Source organism: Cebidichthys violaceus, unplaced genomic scaffold (assembly GCF_023349555.1).
Source record: "Cebidichthys violaceus isolate CVI_PGR_0920_01 unplaced genomic scaffold, fCebVio1.0.p SCAF_9, whole genome shotgun sequence".
Classification (NCBI taxonomy): domain Eukaryota; kingdom Metazoa; phylum Chordata; class Actinopteri; order Perciformes; family Stichaeidae; genus Cebidichthys; species Cebidichthys violaceus.
The window spans coordinates 18,035,476-18,055,408 of NW_027176975.1; the positions used below are offsets into that span (position 1 = coordinate 18,035,476).

General features: G+C 40.7%; 1 protein-coding gene across 1 annotated transcript in view; it reads left to right on the forward strand.

The window, feature by feature from the left end:
* LOC137867561 (zinc finger matrin-type protein 4-like) overlaps nucleotides 1–19,933 on the forward strand; it is a 134,506-nt gene that overhangs the window by 41,919 nt on the left and 72,654 nt on the right. Inside the window, exon 3 of the mRNA XM_068704217.1 lies at nucleotides 7,049–7,138. Coding sequence (XP_068560318.1) covers nucleotides 7,049–7,138 — 90 coding nt within the window. The remainder of the gene's footprint in view (nucleotides 1–7,048; nucleotides 7,139–19,933) is intronic.

Sequence of the window (19,933 nt, forward strand, 5' to 3'; positions counted from 1 at the left end):
CACATATACCTTACAAACCTGCAGGCCACTTTCCAAACACGCCGGCCTGTCTTTAAATGCATTGTTCCTGTCTCCCAGTCCATCAGCTCCCATTTATTTTACTATGGGATGAAAATCAACATGTAGGGCCTTGAACACAAGTAATTGAACACATTGAACTAGAGCAGCAACGATTACTAAATGAAATACTCAGTCATACATGATGGTGAACTGGATATCTTTGGGACCATTGCAGCCGTAGAATGATAATCTGATTTGGTTTTCATTTTGTCAAACATTTGCTATCATTGCACAGTAATGCAATTGAAAAGATGGATCAGTTTTTAACAAGACTGAAAGTCTACAGCCATGGCAGCAGCTCCGTGAGGTTATAGAGGCACAGTGGGGCTTTGAGCTACATGCTAAAGCTAAAGCATGCTCCCACACTCTCTGTAACAAATCAACCTTCATGCCATTAGTCTCGTCTCGTGTGCACCCTTCACACTCCCACTATGGATCACTTGGATTTAATTCATTTTTCATTTGATCTTGGACTGAGATATTGTATGTGTATAGGTCTGTCTACCAAATTTCATGGCAATTCATCCTATAGTTGAAACCTTCATATATTATTCTGCAGATGGCCCCAGAAGAAAAGTCAGGGAATCACCGAAGTCAGTAAACTTCTTCATCAGTACCAAATTTAATAACACTCCATCCAATGATCGTTGAGATACTACACTGCCTGGCCAAAAAAAAAGTCGCCACCAAAAAAAAAAGGTCACACACTCTAATATTTCGTTGGACCGCCTTTAGCTTTGATTACGGCACGCATTCGCTGTGGCATTGTTTCGATAAGCTTCTGCAATGTCACAAGATTTATTTCCATCCAGTGTTGCATTCATTTCTCACCAAGATCTTGTATTGATAATGGTAGAGTCTGACCGCTGCACAAAGCCTTCTCCAGCACATCCCAAAGATTCTCAATGGGGTTAGGGTCTGGACTCTGTGGTGGCCAATCCATGTGTGAAAATGATGTCTCATGCTCCCTGAACCACTCTTTCACAATTTGAGCCCGATGAATCCTGGCATTGTCATCTTGGAATATGCCCGTGCCATCAGGGAAGAAAAAATCCATTGATGGAATAACCTGGTCATTCAGTATATTCAGGTAGTCACCTGACCTCATTCTTTGAGCACATACTGTTGCTGAACCTAGACTTGACCAACTGCAGCAACCCCAGATCATAGCACTGCCCCCACAAGCTTGTACAGTAGGCACTAGGCATGATGATCCAGGTGGCGACTTTTTTTTTGGCCAGGCAGTGTATATTTCAGTTGCGACCAAAGTGGTGGGATGACCAACATTGCCATCCCTGGAGCCACATTGAAAGGGGTGGCAACAAATGCCAGTGTGAACCTGACTTCCTGAGCACCAATATTCAATACAAAAAGCTTTTATACACATTTATACGCATGTGGCATCGCCACATGCGTATAAATGTAACCACCAAAAATTTGGAAATTGGGACTCCCGGTCATGGCTGATTAGCTAAAATCTGGCTGGTTTTAATCAGCATCTTATCTATGTTTGCTGTCTGCACAGTCACCATATTTGATGCAACCTACTGGGTCTTGCTTTTTCATCCCATCTAACTCAAGCTTCCCCAACTACTTCTAGCATTTATACAGAGAGCTCACATGTATATCTCACTAGTTTTCCGTTTGTTTTGCAGTTTTGAATGATGCATGCAGTGGTACAAGTTAACATTTGGTACAGTACAGTGGGAGAAGGCAACAGGGGACCTGCTGGCAGAAACTACAGTTGGATATAAACTCCCACATGAATGAATCAGCTTTCAAAATGCAGGCTTTCATCAAATTTCCAAATGTGCCAGTTATGGAACAAACTGGTCATAACTTGTTATACTCAACTTCTTTTTCTACAAAATAGAGACCACACCATTTTCACACTGTTTGCTGTATCAATAACACTTTACAGTTGTGTCTTGTCACTAGGTTACAGAGGCATAATTGTGAAACTGTATGAAGGGGGACTGCCCATTGTTTCGAAAGCCCGTTTCCTGAAACCCCAATTGTCCGAAAGATGTCCCATTGGATTTGAAGCCCATTTGTCCGACAGCCTGTTATCTCGAAAACAAATGCCCATTGTTTGGATTATTATGCAAAATGATGCCATTCACTATAGTGAAGGCATAGCCTGCCCTACTCTGCCTCTGATTGACTCTATTGCCTTTAGTGGTTGGTTAGGCATGAGGAGCGAGAATTTTTAGCACTAGGGTAAGAATATATGGGTAAGCGAGTAGGGTGGGTCAGCAATGAACCTTCAAAAAAATGTCTTTCAGTGTAACAGGCTGCCAGACAAATGGGCTTTCGGTCCAATAAGACATTTCTGACTTTTTAGGTTTCGAAATAATTTGCCGTCATAACGATGACATGGCACATTGTGCAGACGGAAGCAGTCTGAGTGACCTATACATACCAAGTTGCTGTTTGTAGGTTTTTCAGAGCAGGTCGTCTTTTAACCGCAAGGGTAGCCGTTTGATCTCCGGCTCCTACTATCACATGTCAAAGTGTCTTTGAGAAAGACTTTGAACCTCCCTGGGTGCTTTACAGCAGCTCACTGCTCCAAAATGCTTCAGTTAAATGCAGAGGTAGATGTTCTGTACCCTTGTCTTGTGTATCCTCGTTCAGGACTCCTCTTGGAAGCTTCCTGGCTCCAGGTGGAACTTAACAAGTTCTGGGTCCAGGATATCAAAGATTGAGGAATGATCAAATAAAGGCACTGGCGTGTACCCTATGTTAAAAGAAAAATGTGTGGCTCATGGGTCGGGTTGTGGTTGATTATTTAATGTTCCCAGGAAATCACTCCTCCTGGCTTGGAACTAAACCCGCAATGACCCCCTGTAAAACCACAGCCTTTTAATTTATTAATGTCACAAACAAGATGTAATGTGTTCATTTGTCAGTTTAAGAGAGGCCAGTTGGTAGATTTTGTTACCTTTTGACAGAGCCAGGCTAACGGTTTCCAATGTTTGGGAAGAAAGTGAATATTCTTAACATCCAAAATGTAAAACTACTCTTTTAATGTGCTTCAGTTAGTCCTTGATAGAGTTACAGCTCTTTTCCGGATATGTTAACATTGCCTTGACTCTGGGCAGAAAGCAATACCAATTGTAATTCCATATGCAGCTGGCCCCAGGTGGTAATTAGGAAGTTATGCAAATAGATGAAGAAATTATATATAATCACAATTAAAATAGTTAGCGAACGTATAATTAGAGATGTGCAAATAGGAAAGCCAATATGTACAAACAGCCCCATTGCTGCAATCTCCTCTGTAAGCTGGTCAAGTGGAACATTTTTATCCAGTTTGGATGTGGAAGTGTTTGCTCTGCAGAAACCCAAGTAGCTCTCAGTACCTCAGTGTGTAAAAATGCACTTTAGGGTGACATAACAAATAATGCGTCTGGGCACCTGAAGTGCAATTGATTGCAGGTAAAAGAAAATAACAAAACAGATATGATTTCAGGGGGTGAATCAAAGCCCAGTCTGCTGCCAATGGTGCCCATGTGGCAGTGACCTCACAGGAAATTGATGAACTCTGGTTGATTGTCTGGTTCCCATGCTCCGTGAATGGCAAATGTGGAAAAGCATTTTATCCATATCATTATCCCTTATCACATCACAAAAGAAATGTCAAACTCAGATTTTTAGCACAAGAACAGTTTGAACAGTATAAAAATGACTGCCTTTGATTAAAGTCCTGTTACATATACTATTCTGTCTCTTCAGTGGTAAGTTGGAGAGTATGAAACATCTCTGTTATTAGTGTGTTATATTGAACGGTTAATACAATATGAATAGTAAACAAGACTGAATGTGCTTAGTATGTTCTTGTTCATTTGTGGCATAATCATTTAAAAAAATAGTTTTATATGTCCAAATACTTGCATTTAAAAGGGAGTCATACAAACCAGCGGAAGTTCGAATGAGAGGTATACTGAGTTACCCGCTATGCATCCGTCATGCTTTTCAAACTGGATCCTCCCCCCACCCAAAAAAAGCGGCAAAGCTCACGTTGCTGTATATCTGCCAAGAAACCAGACAGGCAAGACAAATAGATTCCTGCAGCCTTGCTTTCACCCGCGGACCAGGCAGGATGAGTTGGTCTGTCATGTCCTTGTGAAGAGAAGCCGGTGGCTGTTCTTCTGCCTGACAGAATAACGCACCGGGCACCTGTCCACGCCGCTACATGCCTCACCAGATGCTATCTTGTAACTATAAACTGTCCCTCATCTGTGGCGTCCCATGACGTTGCAATGACTATATCGCGTGTGGTTTTCCCCTCCTCTTTCTGTATCACTTCTCTTGACATCCGAAGCTTCTCCTCGGATAAACTAATCTGTCCTTCCAAATCCTGTCTTCCCCTCGTCGTGGCTGTGCTATCAGATCCTGCTGGATCGATGGGCTGCTGGTAAGAATAGTCTTGCTTCGACCTCAGTGAACCGGACACTAATTATCATTTCAACCCAGTGTCAGGGAGCGGCATTGAGCACTTCATTTGACCGTCTCTCACTATTTCTAATGGAGCCTCTACCTGGCACAAACGGAAGCCAGATCTTTGAAACAGGAGTGTGTATTGGAAAGGACAGGACAGGCACAGCGCCATGTTCAGGTAGAGTTAATGGTGTGTGACTTTTTCCAACAAGCTCAATCACAGATTGTTATGACACAGCTTGGTGCTCCGAAAGCCCATTTTAACAGGGAGTTAAACAAGGTTTTCATCATAATATCATTAGTACGTGACGGTGATTAAACTCTGCAGAAACAGGGTGCTTATTGCCTTGCACGGCAGCTGGATTCTATGACGAGATCACGCAAAAATCCATCTTGTCAGGCTTAGGGTAATGCGGATGGTTCAGACCCAACGCTACGTGGCGTGGTTAAAGTGCGTGTGACGCAACAGGAAGAGTAAAGAACGGCACTGAAGGGTTTTGTCGATGGAAAAGATGATTTTGCCCTCTTCTTGACTGGCTTCGACAAAATGTTGACGGTTCGGATGATTCATCAGATCTTCCCCTGCCAAATATATTTTGAAAGTGCCTGCCCTGTTCCAAACAGGTAACAGATGATGGATTCTTCAATGTTACTCGACCGCACTGATGTTTGACGTTTTAGCACTTAAATAGGGATGTTTCGGGTATTTTGGATGGTGGGCTGGCAGTGGTTCAAATGCCTCTTGGAGACCTTCTAGTGAGGTTACTATGGGTACATCCTACATGACAAAAATAGCTGGGATTAAATATTCCGACAGGCCTTTGAATTATTTGGGGTTGATCTGCAGTATGGATGGATTTAATTTAACCAACAGGACAATTGTTTTTTTAATTGTCAATCATTTAAAAGAATTTTGGAAAGCACTGACGAATGATTTCTTCCTGCAGATCAGAACATGCTTCCTTGTGTCGTATTGGACACAACATATTTTGTTGTGGAATATGTTCTAAAGACTTGTTGGATGTATGGATCTTTTAAAGTGGTCACGCTGTTATTCAGGCTGAAGTTTTCTTTTCTGAATTTTTGTATAATGGCTGTATATCAGATTCATATCTTAGGATTTTATAGGAATCTTTTTCATTGTTTTACACTGCAGATGCTAGTTTTGCTACTGACATTTGCTGACTAATGCAGTATAATGTCATAACTTAAGTAGGAATTATGTAATCTTAAAACAGTTATTATACCTCAAATAAGTTTATTGGTCACTTACCAATCGTATACCAACGGCCATTTTTCTTTGAGCCTGCAAAGTAACTAAACTTATCACTTATTTACTAAAAGTAGAGATGTTTTTGTACCAACATTCATATAAGCTTTTCTGATAATTTATTAATATAGTGAACAAAAAGTGATGCAATTCCTCCTCTTAGTTTGATTGGAATAATAAGAGTCAATGGCGTAAGGTAGTTATGACAGGCCCCGGTACACGCCTGTTACTAGGTAATGAACACACACCAGGGGCTGCCGACTGTTTAAATCCTCAGCTTTGCTCCCTTCTCATTCTCTTTTCCTCTCTTGTTTTTTCTTACTGACACTTTAATGTTTGAAAGGCATAACTGCTCGCTCAACTTGCAGATGTGCTCAGGTTGCCAGTCCTGACATATTTTGCACCTGAACTAGCCACCATGCAATCATCATCGCATATCTATACATGACAAAAATGCTTTTTTTTAAATAATTTATTCATAGCTTTTATAGTTTATGTAGAATAGGCATATTATGAATAGATTGCTGCTAACTATTTTACAAAAATAAAACCCAAATGGAGATGCGTTTGCTTTTTTGAGGGTATATAAATGTCACAATTTTAAAGTAATTTTTATCTACGTAGCAATCTGAATTCCTGGTAAGGGTCCGTTGTTTGCCCAACACATTGTTGGATGGCCTGCTTTACCCAACACCTCGGGCCCCTGTGTAGGCAGTAGGGCAACTAGCTACACTGTCTACATTTACGCCCCTGAGAAGAGCTAGGTAGTTGTAGGTAAAGGTTACCTTGGCTTTCCCCAAAGGAACTTCTGCTGTGTCTGAAATCAACTATTTTCTTTCCACAAGTTTAAAAAAATATATTTTTGGGGCATTTAATGTCTTTATTAGATACCACCAGTAGAGAGATTACAAGGGAGAGAGATGCAACAAAGGTCCCCTCTTGGACTCAAACCAGGAAAGTCACAGGGACAACCCCATTCCCTGCCATTCTCATTGCCCATATTATGAAGGTGCATTTCAAAAGTGGTTTAACAGAGCCTCTTTCATTTCCCCTCGGGGGAGTCTTTTGTCGTTATGTTTTATTGGTGTTACAATACTATGAGATATGAGATCAACCCTCCAAGGGCAGCAGGAGCAAAGTGAATAACGTAGACTCAAAATTTGCATACCAACATATGAGGGCAAATTATTTTTGAAATACACTGTATTATGCTCCATATACATCATCCACTTTATTGCCTTAATTCTTTTTTTTTTCCTTTTCTCTCTTTTCCTTTAGAGTCGGAAACATGCCAACAAAGTGCGGCTGTATTACATGCTACATCCTGTGGATGGAGGCTGCCCTGCCAAGAAGCTCAGAACAGACAATGTGAGTCAGTTGTGAATTATACATCTTCCTGTCCATAGTGTTTCCCTGTGGTCTCAATAATCACTGAGAAACATGCACACATCAATCAGATGTGAGAACAGCTAACAGATAAACAGAAGTGCCACATTTTTAGACCAATGAACAATGTGACAGTGAAGTCGCTGCGGTTGGATGCAAAAGGGATGCCAACCGTTAATTGAATACAAGGACACATTGTGAGGTGTCAGGCCCTCCCAGCCTTCTCTGTCATGTTAATTATTCAGGACATGACGCATTTGACAGACGCAATTGTCAGGCCTGTCACTTCCTGCCTGATAAGTGTTTTGTTGAAGATCTGTGTTGATAGGCTAGTGTAGCCTTGACCACTTGAAGCAACCTCTGTTATGTCTTTGTTGGGGAAAGACAAAAACATGTTTTTTACATCCACAGCTCTGCCCCCACTCAGATGTGCATGTTGAGATTTCATGTCACTGTCACAGTGAAAGGGGAATTTCCGCTCCAAGTTCCTTTCAAGTGAAGTCTAAAGTTGGTGTGGTGAGATGGAGGTGAGGAGAGGTTGGAGTGGAGAGATTGGAGGGACTCTGATCTCTGCTTTGATAACGGGGAGTTGGCCAACTATCAATCTGGAAATGAGCCTCTGAAGAAGATAACGACACGCATTGTTTTCTCTCGCTGCTTCGGCTCATCAACCAGTCTTGCTATGCTGTTTCTGTTTAACTGTACATTTCCCCTCAATCTATGCACTATTTGCACCAACCATTCCCTTTCCCTTTTCCTCACTATTTCCTTTTTATTCTTTCCTTTCCTCTACTTTCTTCTCAGTTCCTTTTACATTACTTTGCATCCTTTCCTTTTCATTCCTCTACTTTCCCCTTTTTAGGCCTTTCCATCCCTTTCTTTCCTCTTTTGTCATCTCTGTTTCGTTAATTTAAATGTGTTTAGAGACACAGGATTCTCGTACCAGCGTTCTGCTGATGCTTTTATCACTAGCACTGAAGCCATGTCTCATCTCATCCTTTCACTCTCCTTGTCCCATTACCTTGCTGACAGGCAACGCAGGTACAACACGTCTGATACAGTGTCCTGTCTCTCTTCTTTCACCATAGGTTTGTTTTATAGATTGTATTAATAATATCAAATAGGCAACAATATCAATATATAAAAGAAAAAAGAACCCACAACATTTGGCCAATGCAACCAACCTACAATACTGAGTTATTTTTTGGACCAGGCGTAGAAAAATGCTGTCAATGCTAAATGGTGATGTTCACTGGTGAGCTCAAATGTTTGCCTGTTGTCTTCAGCACAACAACAAAGTAATTCAAAACTCAACACTCTGTTTTCAGACATTAATGTTTCTGATCACTGTTCAGTGGACAAAATCCCCTTCTTTTCTGTTAGGCTTCAATAGGAAAATCTGCAGGAAGTTGTGGTTGTTATAAACAGTCTTTTGAGAGTAAAGGATGAAAAAAACAAAGACCCTTAAAGCAACACCTTTTCACTCCTAACTTCGCAAATGGTCAGTGCCCCATAGCCTCAAACTATGACGCTATAGTCATCAGTCTAGCATCAGCTTTATTTTTTTTATTTTAAATTTGTTTTACTATTTATTTATTTACCAGGGACAGCGCACATTAATCAACATGTCAGTTTCCACCTCAATGTAAATGTGCCAGAGTTAGCTAGAGAGCTAATTTTCGACGTGTCGTGGACTTGCATAGTGTCAAAAACAGAGTTGGTTAATAGCCCCGTGTGTCGCATACAGAAGCTAAAAGGTGCCTATGTATGTGACTGACCAAGCCTATGTATTCGACGAGTTGGGAGCGAGGAAGGGTTGCTCGAAGGTGCAAGATCCAAGACTGGGAGCATTTCTATTGCCTCTCAACAGCTCAACATGTTGACGGCGAGCTGGCGGCTAATAGCTAACAGTGCTAACAGCGCAAACTGCGGCGAAAGTGCTGACAGAGCTAACAGTGTTAAAACCTTGGGGGAAGGGGGAACAGGGGGGGGGGTTCTACGCTGTCGTGCCGACGCTGTCGGTCGGGACGGCGTTATCAGCTGTAACCTCCGTAGAGAAGCTCGAATGACACAGAGGGAGAGTGACTCCATTATCTGCTCAGTTCAAATGGTAAATGGACTTTTTGACATGTCATTCATTCGTTCATCCATTCACACTGATAACAGGGGCTACCATGCATGGGGCCACCAGCCCATCAGGACTACCTAACCATTCACACCCATTCATCCATTCACACCCATCCATAGACACAGCCTACGGGAGCAATTGAGTTAAGTGTCTTGCCCAAGGACACATCTGCATGAACTGGAGGAGTCGTCCTGACATTACTCCACCATATCTTTGCACAGCTAATAGTTGTTTGCTGCAATTCATTTGTTAGACATTACTGTGATGTTCCGGACCTTTGCGTGAGGAAATTCTCTTGTTGAATATGAATTAAATACCCCTGATGTAGAGTATGTCACTATTGAATATAAAGAGGTTATACTATGTTTATCCTTGGTTATGTATGTCAAATTACAATAACATAAATTAAAGGTATGTTCAAAGATATATCAAACCCTTGATGGACATGTATTGGTTCCGGATGATAATATTTCTTTTTATACCTGTTTTATTTACAGGTGTGGCTGAAAATACGTTCTGTTGTTTCTGCCTAATGTAGAAGCAGTTGTATATGTTATATATCTTCACACTGTACTATAACCACAACTGCTCTTAGTATTAAAGCTATTTGCTTTTTTTTGTATGGCTCTCAGGTAGAATGTGTGTCTGCTTTGTACTGGCTGTGTCAACAGGGAATGCAGGGAAATTGGTTTCAGCAGTTTTTTCCCAGAATCACTGTCCATAATGCAGCATCACTGAGCAGGGGGACTTAACAGGAAAAGGTCTATGGTTGAGTGTTTCATGCTGGTTCATGTGAGGTGACCTTGATGGCTTGATGTGGGGGAGGAGTGAGCTCAGTGTTTCAGTGCATTTCTTTGATGAGACCTGTCTCTGTGATCTGCTCCTGGTTTCCACTTCAATCGATGCAGAAATGATCATCTCAAACCTCAGATAATGAATAATTATCCCTTCACTTCTTTGTGGTGTGAGCAGCTATGAACTCAAAGGTGCTGAATTCAACATTCAGAGCATTAATATAGCAGCAAACAACTGTCTGCTGTGTAAAGATATATTGAAGTAATGTTTAGCAGAGGAGGAAGTCACTCTCCCTTTGGGTCTGTTGTAGTCCGAGCTTCTATGTACTTTGTTGACTTAGCCGGGCCTTCCACATGCTTTTTACTGCATGTTCATACCCCACTGGCTAACTCACGGACGCCGCTCTGCACATACGCCGGTTACAGCTGATAGTGATGTTCCAACTGCACTGTCAGCGCTGTTAGCTTCTAGCCACTGGCTCAGCCGTCACCATGTTGAGAGCCGTTGGGAATAGAAATCTCGTATTTAGCACTCCAGGGGCAAGCTTTCCAAGTTCCTGACCGCAGTAGAATTTCATCCATTCCTTTCCACTTTAAAAAACACTTCAGTATAAGCATTGTTATGAATTATTATATACGGTATGATTATTTACAATGACTGAGGGTAGTGAGACATGTTTCGTGACCTCTACTTGGTTGTGCTTTACACTTTAGCTTCCGGACTTACTGTGGAGGAGGATGTGGACTTGTAGTAGCTTTGAATGGACATGTTTTAGAAATTTGTCTTGGGGGATAGATAAAACTGTAAAGGAAAACACAACTAATAGGATTAAGTCAATGACCATAAAGTCTGTGAGCCTGTTAAATAAATGAGCCTGTATTGAATTTGCCTCAGGATGTAGTGTCCCAGATGATTTGTGACTTGTACAGCTTACATCGGATAAAGTTCTCCATAACAAAGCCAGGCCTATTGTAATAATACTACGGACTGGGGGACTGCTTTGTGTATCTAGGCCGCCACTCATATTAAAACTCCACTTAAGCAAAGCTCATTAAATATAAAAGCCTTGTGCCTAACTTATGTAATTCTCAGTGCAAATGCTGCAACTTTAGGATTTTTCACATGTTTTGCTCAGCTCTATCCTAATCAAAATTGACCACAAAGTTTATTTCTGTGACTGCGGTGGTAAACAGGCATCCATCAGACCCAACTTCAGCCACAGTGCTTTCAATGCGACACCCATCGTTGACAGTGAATGAATTGCTTGTAACGAGATGCCATCCAGCAGGACAGCAACCATCAAATGTGCCCATGGAGACGTGCTCCAGTCTGTGTCTCACAAATCAGCTGCCGACTTCAGCTCGTTAACGAGCTCATGGACCTCTGTAGCGTGGTGAAAAAATCTCTGTGCAGAATCCAGAGTCAGAGCCAAGGGAGGGGTTTGTAGCTGATGGAACAGCTCCTCTGAGCCCCGCTGCTATTCAGATGAAATCAACCTCGGGGTTAATATCTGTTGCAGGAGAGACAGACGGCTCCTGTTTCATTGGGAGAGAGAGGAATGACAGTGTGTGTGTGGGGGGGGGGTTTGTGAGGTTTTTTGGGTTTACTATCCTTCGCTCTTCTCTGCTGCAGCTGCTGAGCTTCCCCATGACAGTTCACCTACTGCAGCCTCTCGATCTGTCGTGTGTCATTTATTATATATTTTGATCATGGAGATGAGTTCACTTTCATGCCCAATATTCCACTTTGCATACATTAACATTTGAAAAGATCGAGGCCACAGAGCAGTCAAAAAGGAGAGTTTTTACTGCATTATCCATAGTGGATTTGGAATACTGTATTCAACACTTCTTACAGAAAGTGGGTCAGTCAGAGGGACATATTTGCTTCACTGGTGGCAGGGCCTCAAGGATGTCTGCTGGCAGTTGGTTAGCTGTAATTAAATTAGCTTTGAATTGTTTAGAGTTGGTTTCAAAAGTAAAGGTCCTGCACATTTTCTGCATTGGAATTGACCCTCGTTGTGTTTCCTCTCAGTTGTCAAGCAAATTTGAACCAAACTGTAAGTGCGAATGAGGCGCATTTCCATCAACTGGTTTAGAGCGAATAGATTAGGCTGCATAGTTTGATCAGAAGTTGTCCATATAGGATATGCTTTACGCATGGCTGTCGATCTATGAGAGAAAAATGGAGAGAGGTCTTGAGGAATTTCTCTCAATGGGATAAGATTTGAATTGTTCTTTCATTGACACCTCAGGAGGTGCAATGCGGAAAGCCCATTTGTTAGCCCGTTATCCCAAAGACAAAAGTCCATTGTTCCGAAGGCCCACTACTCTGAAAATACAACAAACAGAAGCAAAAGGCTAATTAGAATATTTCTTTTAATGGCATGACCCGCCCTGCTCTGCCTCTGATTGGCTTACCCCGATATTCTTACCCTAAACCTAACCAATCTCACTCCTCATACCTAAACCTAAGCAACCCAATCAACGAAGGCGACGGGTACTAGCCCGACTGTCTGACTTTTATCGGATGTTGTTAGCGCGATATCTCAAACAGATAGAAACAAATTTCAACATGGTCCAAGGATGATATTGATGGAACATAGAGCTGAGGGAATATAGGGATTTATTTGGATGACAAAATCAAAAAATCATAGATGCTGATGTAACATAGTCCAGACCCTTTGTAAATTATAATTGTTAAAAAGAAAGAAAATTGGAATAGGTAAAAATCAGGATTGGCAGGTCACATAAAACGTAAATGGCCGAGAAAATTGCTTCTCTGTCTCTCATCTCTTTCTGTTATCCATCCATTTTCTGCTCACTTTTAAGGAAATGCCTTGAAATTGCAATCCTAAAACTGCACCGCTAACGTCAGTTTGCAAGCTAGATAGCTCAGTAGTTGCTCAGCTGCACCTCATTACACAGCATGACATACCTGCACATTCCACCTGGGTCCGGTTAGATGCTGATGTGCTCCATAGTCCTCAATACCAACACCAACGCGGTCTGACAATGGCATGTAGGTTTAAGTGTGATTACTTTGTGCTTCGTTTCCTATACTGAGTAACACCGGCACTCTTTTTCTTCCTTTTGATAATACAGAACTATTAACAATACATTTTAAAAAGCACACTGGCTTTGTTTGACTACAGAAGGGATGACTAAATGAGATCGCTTTTGGACTTTTAACTTCTAAACCACCTTACTGTATATTAACTGTTGTTTGGCCTTTGAAGCAAGATGCCAAAATGAGTGATCAAACCAGAACCAGCCTCACACATTACTTCATCTTTGTTTGTTTTTTCAGGTGTCACTCTGGATCTATGTTAGGTCTGCAGTCTGACCTGAGGCTCTTGGTAAAAGGGCACATTGCCTTGATGGGAGAGGGCTCCACTTAAACTACACAGATGTGATGCGACCACGCTGTGCTTATAAGGTGGCACTGTCTAAAAATACACTGAGCAGCACCGCCTCCAGAGACGGGGGGGATGCACGGCCTGGCATGGCCGGCGTCTGGACCTGGTTGAGCTGATGGCATTTGACAACTGTACACGCTGCTGGTCATGGTGGTCGGCGCGATAACCTGCTCTCATGCAACTGCGAGGAGGGAGTGTCAGTTATGTGGCGTAATCAAAGGTTTTGATGGGTTTTTAGGTTTGATGGTGAAAAAGACTGTTTTGGATTATGGACTCTGGTTTAGGTTGTTTGGTTTGGTGAGGTTTTGACAGAGACCATTGTTGTTCCCTGGTTTAATATTCATATATATTCAGTCATATATTTTAAATAAAAGGAAACGTGGGAGACAAATGATGAATAAACACAACCCTGAAGAGAGGCTTTGGTTTACCTGTTTTCACTCTACTCAGTGATTTGTAATTTGTTATTGCAGTTCACTCAGTCTTCTGTTCAAATGTTTGGACATCAGCTGAATTTCCTTCTAAGCATTTTTATGCACATTATGAAATGTCAAATTTAGATAGCTGTATGAGAACCGCACTTTTCAGCTGAATGTCAGCAGTATGCAAAAATAATGGAACGTTTGCTCAAGGCAGGAAGACTTTTTGTCGATAACTGTGCTGGAAATGCATTTATGACTTTTTACTGTGAGTCATTCCACAGCCTCTAAGATTACTGATTTTCTGCATGTCATAATAAAATGAACACCTTATTTACTGCTGATCAGACAAACAATGACATGACATTTGGTTTTGGGAATGGTCGTCGAGGAATCTTGCAATGATCATCTATGACTATATTTTACTCTTTGTTGACGAATAGAATAATCCTTTTAATAAAGTCTCAGTGAAACGGAAGTTAGAGCGACTTTATCTGTATTCACCATTGTACAGTTACAAGAGGGATTTAAATCCAATCCCTCAAATTTGATGGGACCGCAAAAAAGTGGGCGGGTCTTATAATGTAGTACAATACGGAGCTACAGAGTACTGTGACTCCACACAGAATAATTGATGGATGCTTAATTGATTCTTTGAACATATTTTATTTCTGTTTGCATATATTGTTAAACTGGTTTACAGTATGACATGAGATGTAATTTAAAAGGGTAAATAAGAAGGATTTGCTCTGATAAATGGTTTATGAAACTATTTTTTTTATTTAAAGAATATTTTGTTCCTTTCCAAGCTATAGGCTCTAAATGAAATGCCTTTGTATTCTGTTCTTGTTCATTATTGGCTCAAACAGGTCACTTGAAAGTCATTTTTGAAACACATGAACAAACCACTTATGTCCTTTTATGATTTACTAAAAACTTCTGCTTTCAATGTGCTGGATGTGCAAGAAACAATTGTTGTCAAACCCTATCGGCGACTGTTGGACATCGCTCAGAAAGGTGGTTATAGAAATAGACACAGGGATAGGTCACAGTTAAAGGTCTGCTTTGACATCGTGTCTATTTCTCTTTTTTATCTTCATTGAACAAATATGCTTCCAATAATGCCAACTGTCAGTATGATTTCCTCATGGGTGCTAACAAGTCTTCCATTATCTGTCTCTATGTCTGTATTAGGATCTAAGTGTGTTTAGTTCTTACCAGAAGCTATGTTGACAATGATTGCATTTTGTGCCTTCAATGGATCAAATTCATTTAATGTTGGCATATAATTATGTATTAAATATATATTTCCACATCCTCTCTCTACTACAGAATATCGCACCCACTTTTCAATTATGAAACTTTGAAATGAGGAAAATAACACATACATCTAAAGATGACAGGTTCTAAGCCTTATTTTGATGCAGTGATTCAACATGCGGCCTGCTGCGAGCGGACTCGGTAGGGGACTACAAAATATAGCAAGCCCTTTTCAGTAATGTGTAACAAATTAAAGTGAAATCAAAACACTATGTTGCAAATGGAATGGGCATTTTTATTTAATGTCCATGTGATATGAATGAATTTGATGCAACATAACTAAAGACACCTTTTATTCCCCCCTGAATAATAACGGGCAACTTCAAGGAAAAGAAAAATCTTTTTCCATCACATCATATGTGTTATCTGGAAGAACGTATTCAGTTTCAGGTGCATCAGTAGTGTAAAAAAACATAGCTTCCGAGCTCCTCAGTATCCACCCAATCGCTGCTTATGCTTCCATTCAAACGGAAATTGAGAAGTTAACTTGAAAAGCAATTGCGAGTTGAATGTAAACCAGGAAAGCTTGATGATTGATGAGATCCCCCTTGCAGTGCTACAACATGATGTAACGCTGTTAATCTAGAAAACAGCACTCAACTTTCATTCACTCCCAAGAACCATCACAGCAACACAGGGAACATGTTTTTATGTGTGTCAGTATGTTGTGTGAAACCATGCCAAAGACATCCATTAAAACTGCAGGCAGTTTGCTTAGATGGTACCTTAGATGCTTTGTACTGGTGTGTGTGTGTGTGTATGTATGTGTGTGTGTGTGTGTGTGTATGTGTGTGTGTGTGTGTGTGTGTGTGTGTGTGTGTGTGTGTGTGTGTGTGTGTGTGTGTGTGTGTATATGCATGCGTGTGTGTGTGTGTGTGGGGGGGGGGGGGGGGGGGTCTTCATCACATTACAACAGCACAGGGGGGACTTCTTTCTCCCACACTGCTGAATACGTAGGGGCTAATGATGGCTACAAAATATAGTATCGATTGGTTTAGCATGTCTCAGGGCAGGCTATATACATACCTCTTATACAAGTCGATTCATGCATACTGCATGGCTTTAAATGTTTGCTGAAGGAATACATTGGTTCACTTGGGTCATAATACGCTTAGAAGCTTGCTTTTGAGAGAAATGTTCTGCTCATTCAAATGGACACAGCAGCACATTATTGTTGTTGAAGTGAAAATGTAACGTCCCCTACCTAGAATTACTATCAAGGTGGTCTTGAACAAAGCATTTCAACTCAGAACTGACTATTGACTATTGTGGTGCTTTGGTAGTGTTGTATCCTTTCTGATTCCTTTCACGAGACTATGATTCTGGAGCCATGGCTGCTCTGTTAGGCTGCACTTCGGCACTGCTGTGAGCTAAATGCTAACATCAGCATTCCAACATGCTCAAAACATTCTACATGTTGCTCTTTAGCAGGTCATGTTTGCCATGTTTGGCATCTTAGTTTAGCGTGCAAAAATGTACTAATTGGCAGTGAAGACAGAGTACAGCTGAGACTGATGGAATGTCATTTGTTTTTTGTGTATTTGATCATAAATCAAAGTATAAGACAAAATAGAATTTTGACCTGATGATTGTGCAATATGAAAAGTTAAGATAACTGCAATTGCTGCAATTTATCCACTGGGGATAAATGTGTGTTTACCAAATGTAGTGACATCCAGTAGTTTTCTGAGACGTTTCACTTATAACCACTAATCTCAACTTCTTGGGGCGTTTAAGAGAAGAGGATGTCCAATGTCATCAAGATACATTGTCAATCTTTCATGGATTTGTCCATCGAGTAGATGATGACACATTGCATTGGATAATTGAAAGCTTTGATCTGCTGGTGGCACTAATGGTAAAAGTCAAAGGATCACAGAACTCATTAGGATTCATCCTCTGGGGACCATGGATGTCTGCACAAAATTGCATTTCTAAGATATTTTAGTGTGTACTAAAGTGGTAGACTGACCATCAGTATTGCCATCCATTGAGCCATGCTGCTAGCATAGCCAGAAATTAATCATTGGCAGATTGAACCTGGCTTAACATTGCTAAACCATTTTTAGCTTTACTTAAAGTCTCCAGTATTATACCCTTTTTTAAACATATGCCTACTCCTTCCCATGTGGCAGAACAATTGCAATACTTCTGCCCCATAACCCTTGAGGGATCCATGATTTCTACACCAGTCTCTGATCAGTGAGAGCATTTCCTAAATACAAAATATATTTGTATTATATTTTGTGCTTGCTAATCAATACACAATTTAGTACTTTGTCAAGTAGATGCAATATCTTTTGTAAATGTGCAGACTTGTACAGTTGGTTGGCTGGGCTGAGTGTTTGCCTGTCAATTTATTCAACTGACTTCCATTAAATCAGGCCACCAGACTCTTGTTTAGAGACGGAGCAATCGTACTGGAGATGGCACAGGTGTCCCGCGCTGCCTTGACTGAACAAGAAGTGACTGCAGTCTTATGCTTCGTTGCCTCAACCTGTCCTGGAGCAATATCCAACAGATTGCACACTTGGCGCGCACGCACTTAAAGCAAGGACACACATTTGTTACAGCCTGAATGTACACTAAATCTGTAGTATGGCCAGAGAACACCAGCATGGGCAAAAAAATGCCATGCTGTGAGAAAATATAAGGTCACTTAAAAAAAAAATAGTAACTGTTTTCACCCTTTAAAAGCAGTAATACCCACATTTTAAGAACAAAAATATACAAATATTTGAGTACTAGTAGAGTCAAGGGCATGAATTGATACATGCATGTTACATCCAGCAAAGGCTTACACCAAGACAAAATCTTGGATCCAAATTGTGAACAAATTTAGATATGTAGAATGTATAACATTCCAAAAACTATATTAAATCAGTCAGTCTGGTCTATAGATAGCTGTACCACACAGAGAGTATTCAGCCAGTACTATCCAGTACTCAAACACCCCCATAATGTGTGTGCAGCATACACATTTGCACTTGTTCACCTCAGTTAAACAGCAGATGGAGGTAACACATGTGCAAAACATACTGCACGGTCTGTCTCGTCATGTATCTAAGCTCATGGGTGTCATGTCAGGTTGCTCTAAATAATGAAAGACACAAACAAAGATATGCACAGTTATTATGAACAAAGAGAGAGCTGCTATACATATTGCTTCTCGAAAAGTTTCTATAAATTATGAATAATTACGATTGTTGAGCAGATTAGGAATTGGATTTGCGTGTGAATACTGATTGGAACAAATTGTGTTGCAGTCTGCTTCAGGGGGCGTTGACAGTAGAAACTATACAGCATGTGGTGTTGAAGGATTCAAATCATTTGCCTTTTGATCCAATCGTCACTGTCTTTACAAATATAGTTGCTATTATTTTGTAATTCACTTCATTAGGTTTTTTTATTGCACACATGAATTCTACCTAACTCCGATGCTCCAGCTGTTTAACCCGTCTGTTTAACCCGTTTACTGATGTGTCAAACATGCAAGTATTCATGATTTCATGTGAGAAGAATTTGTTCTTAAAGATAAAATAAACAGAGGTCCAACAGCCAACGAGATGTCTTCAGATTAGGTCTTTAAAGTCCTACTTCCACTCTTCTGCCACCAGGAAATAATATTGGCATTGTACGTTCCTGCAAACCAAATACATTGACTTTTTTGTATTTGCTCAGTGGAAGTGACTTAGTATATGAAGCAACCGTTGCTGAAAGTTACTTAGTAGTATAACAAGAGAGGAAGCAGGACAGGACACAAACAAACACTGCACTTTCACCAAGGAGACTGCTGTTTCTGTCCCGTGTGAAATCAGAAGTAAACGTTGGCTTGTCACACAACATTCTTATGCTCATTAGGTAAAGTTGGGTAAGAAAGTCTGCTAAGAGCAATTGTTATTTATTTACGCTAGTTAAAGTTGTAACATAGGTTGTTGCATGATTTTTTTTAACACATACCAGTATCTTTTTTCCAACCATGACCAAGTAGTTGGTTGCCTGAACCTAACCAATTGTTCCACAACGTTAATCGTGTTTCTGCAAGCGTGACATGGGGCTGATATGAGAGGTATTTAGGAAACATATTTATAGTTCAGAAATGTACATTGTCAAAAAATGTTCTGCTTTATTCTGCTTTATGTCCACCATTTATGTACTCATAAAGTTAAACATTTTCTCTCAGCTCTTAAATTAGTTTGCTTATGTGCTTTGATGCAGCATTTTTAGCCTTGTTTGCCTGTAAAAAACACTCTGAATCTCATCTGTATTGTGTGACATATCAAAAAGAGCAGTTAAATATCACTTCAAGGCTCAGCACAAACAAATAAAAGCACACAGACACTATAGTACACAAAGCTGAATAAACACAAAGGCACCTCAGTGTTAGATATTACATCAAATGTTTCCAGAGAACTGAGGTGTCAGTCTTCTTCAGGAGAGGATGATGCCCCCTAACTGTTTTTTGCAGCTCCTTTCAGTGTGGAACCTGGACTCCACGCCTCCCATTTCTCTTCCGAAACGGCTTCACGTTTTAAATGTCCTCTTGAGCTACTTTACAAAGGGGATGAATGTGAATTGCTGCTCTGAGAGGCAGAAGGGCCATTTGTAAAGGGCTGCAATTTAGCAAAAAGCTACAGAAAGCAGAGCCTGGCAGTGTGAAAGTAGGAGCCTAGAGATACAGTACAGATCTAAGGGTG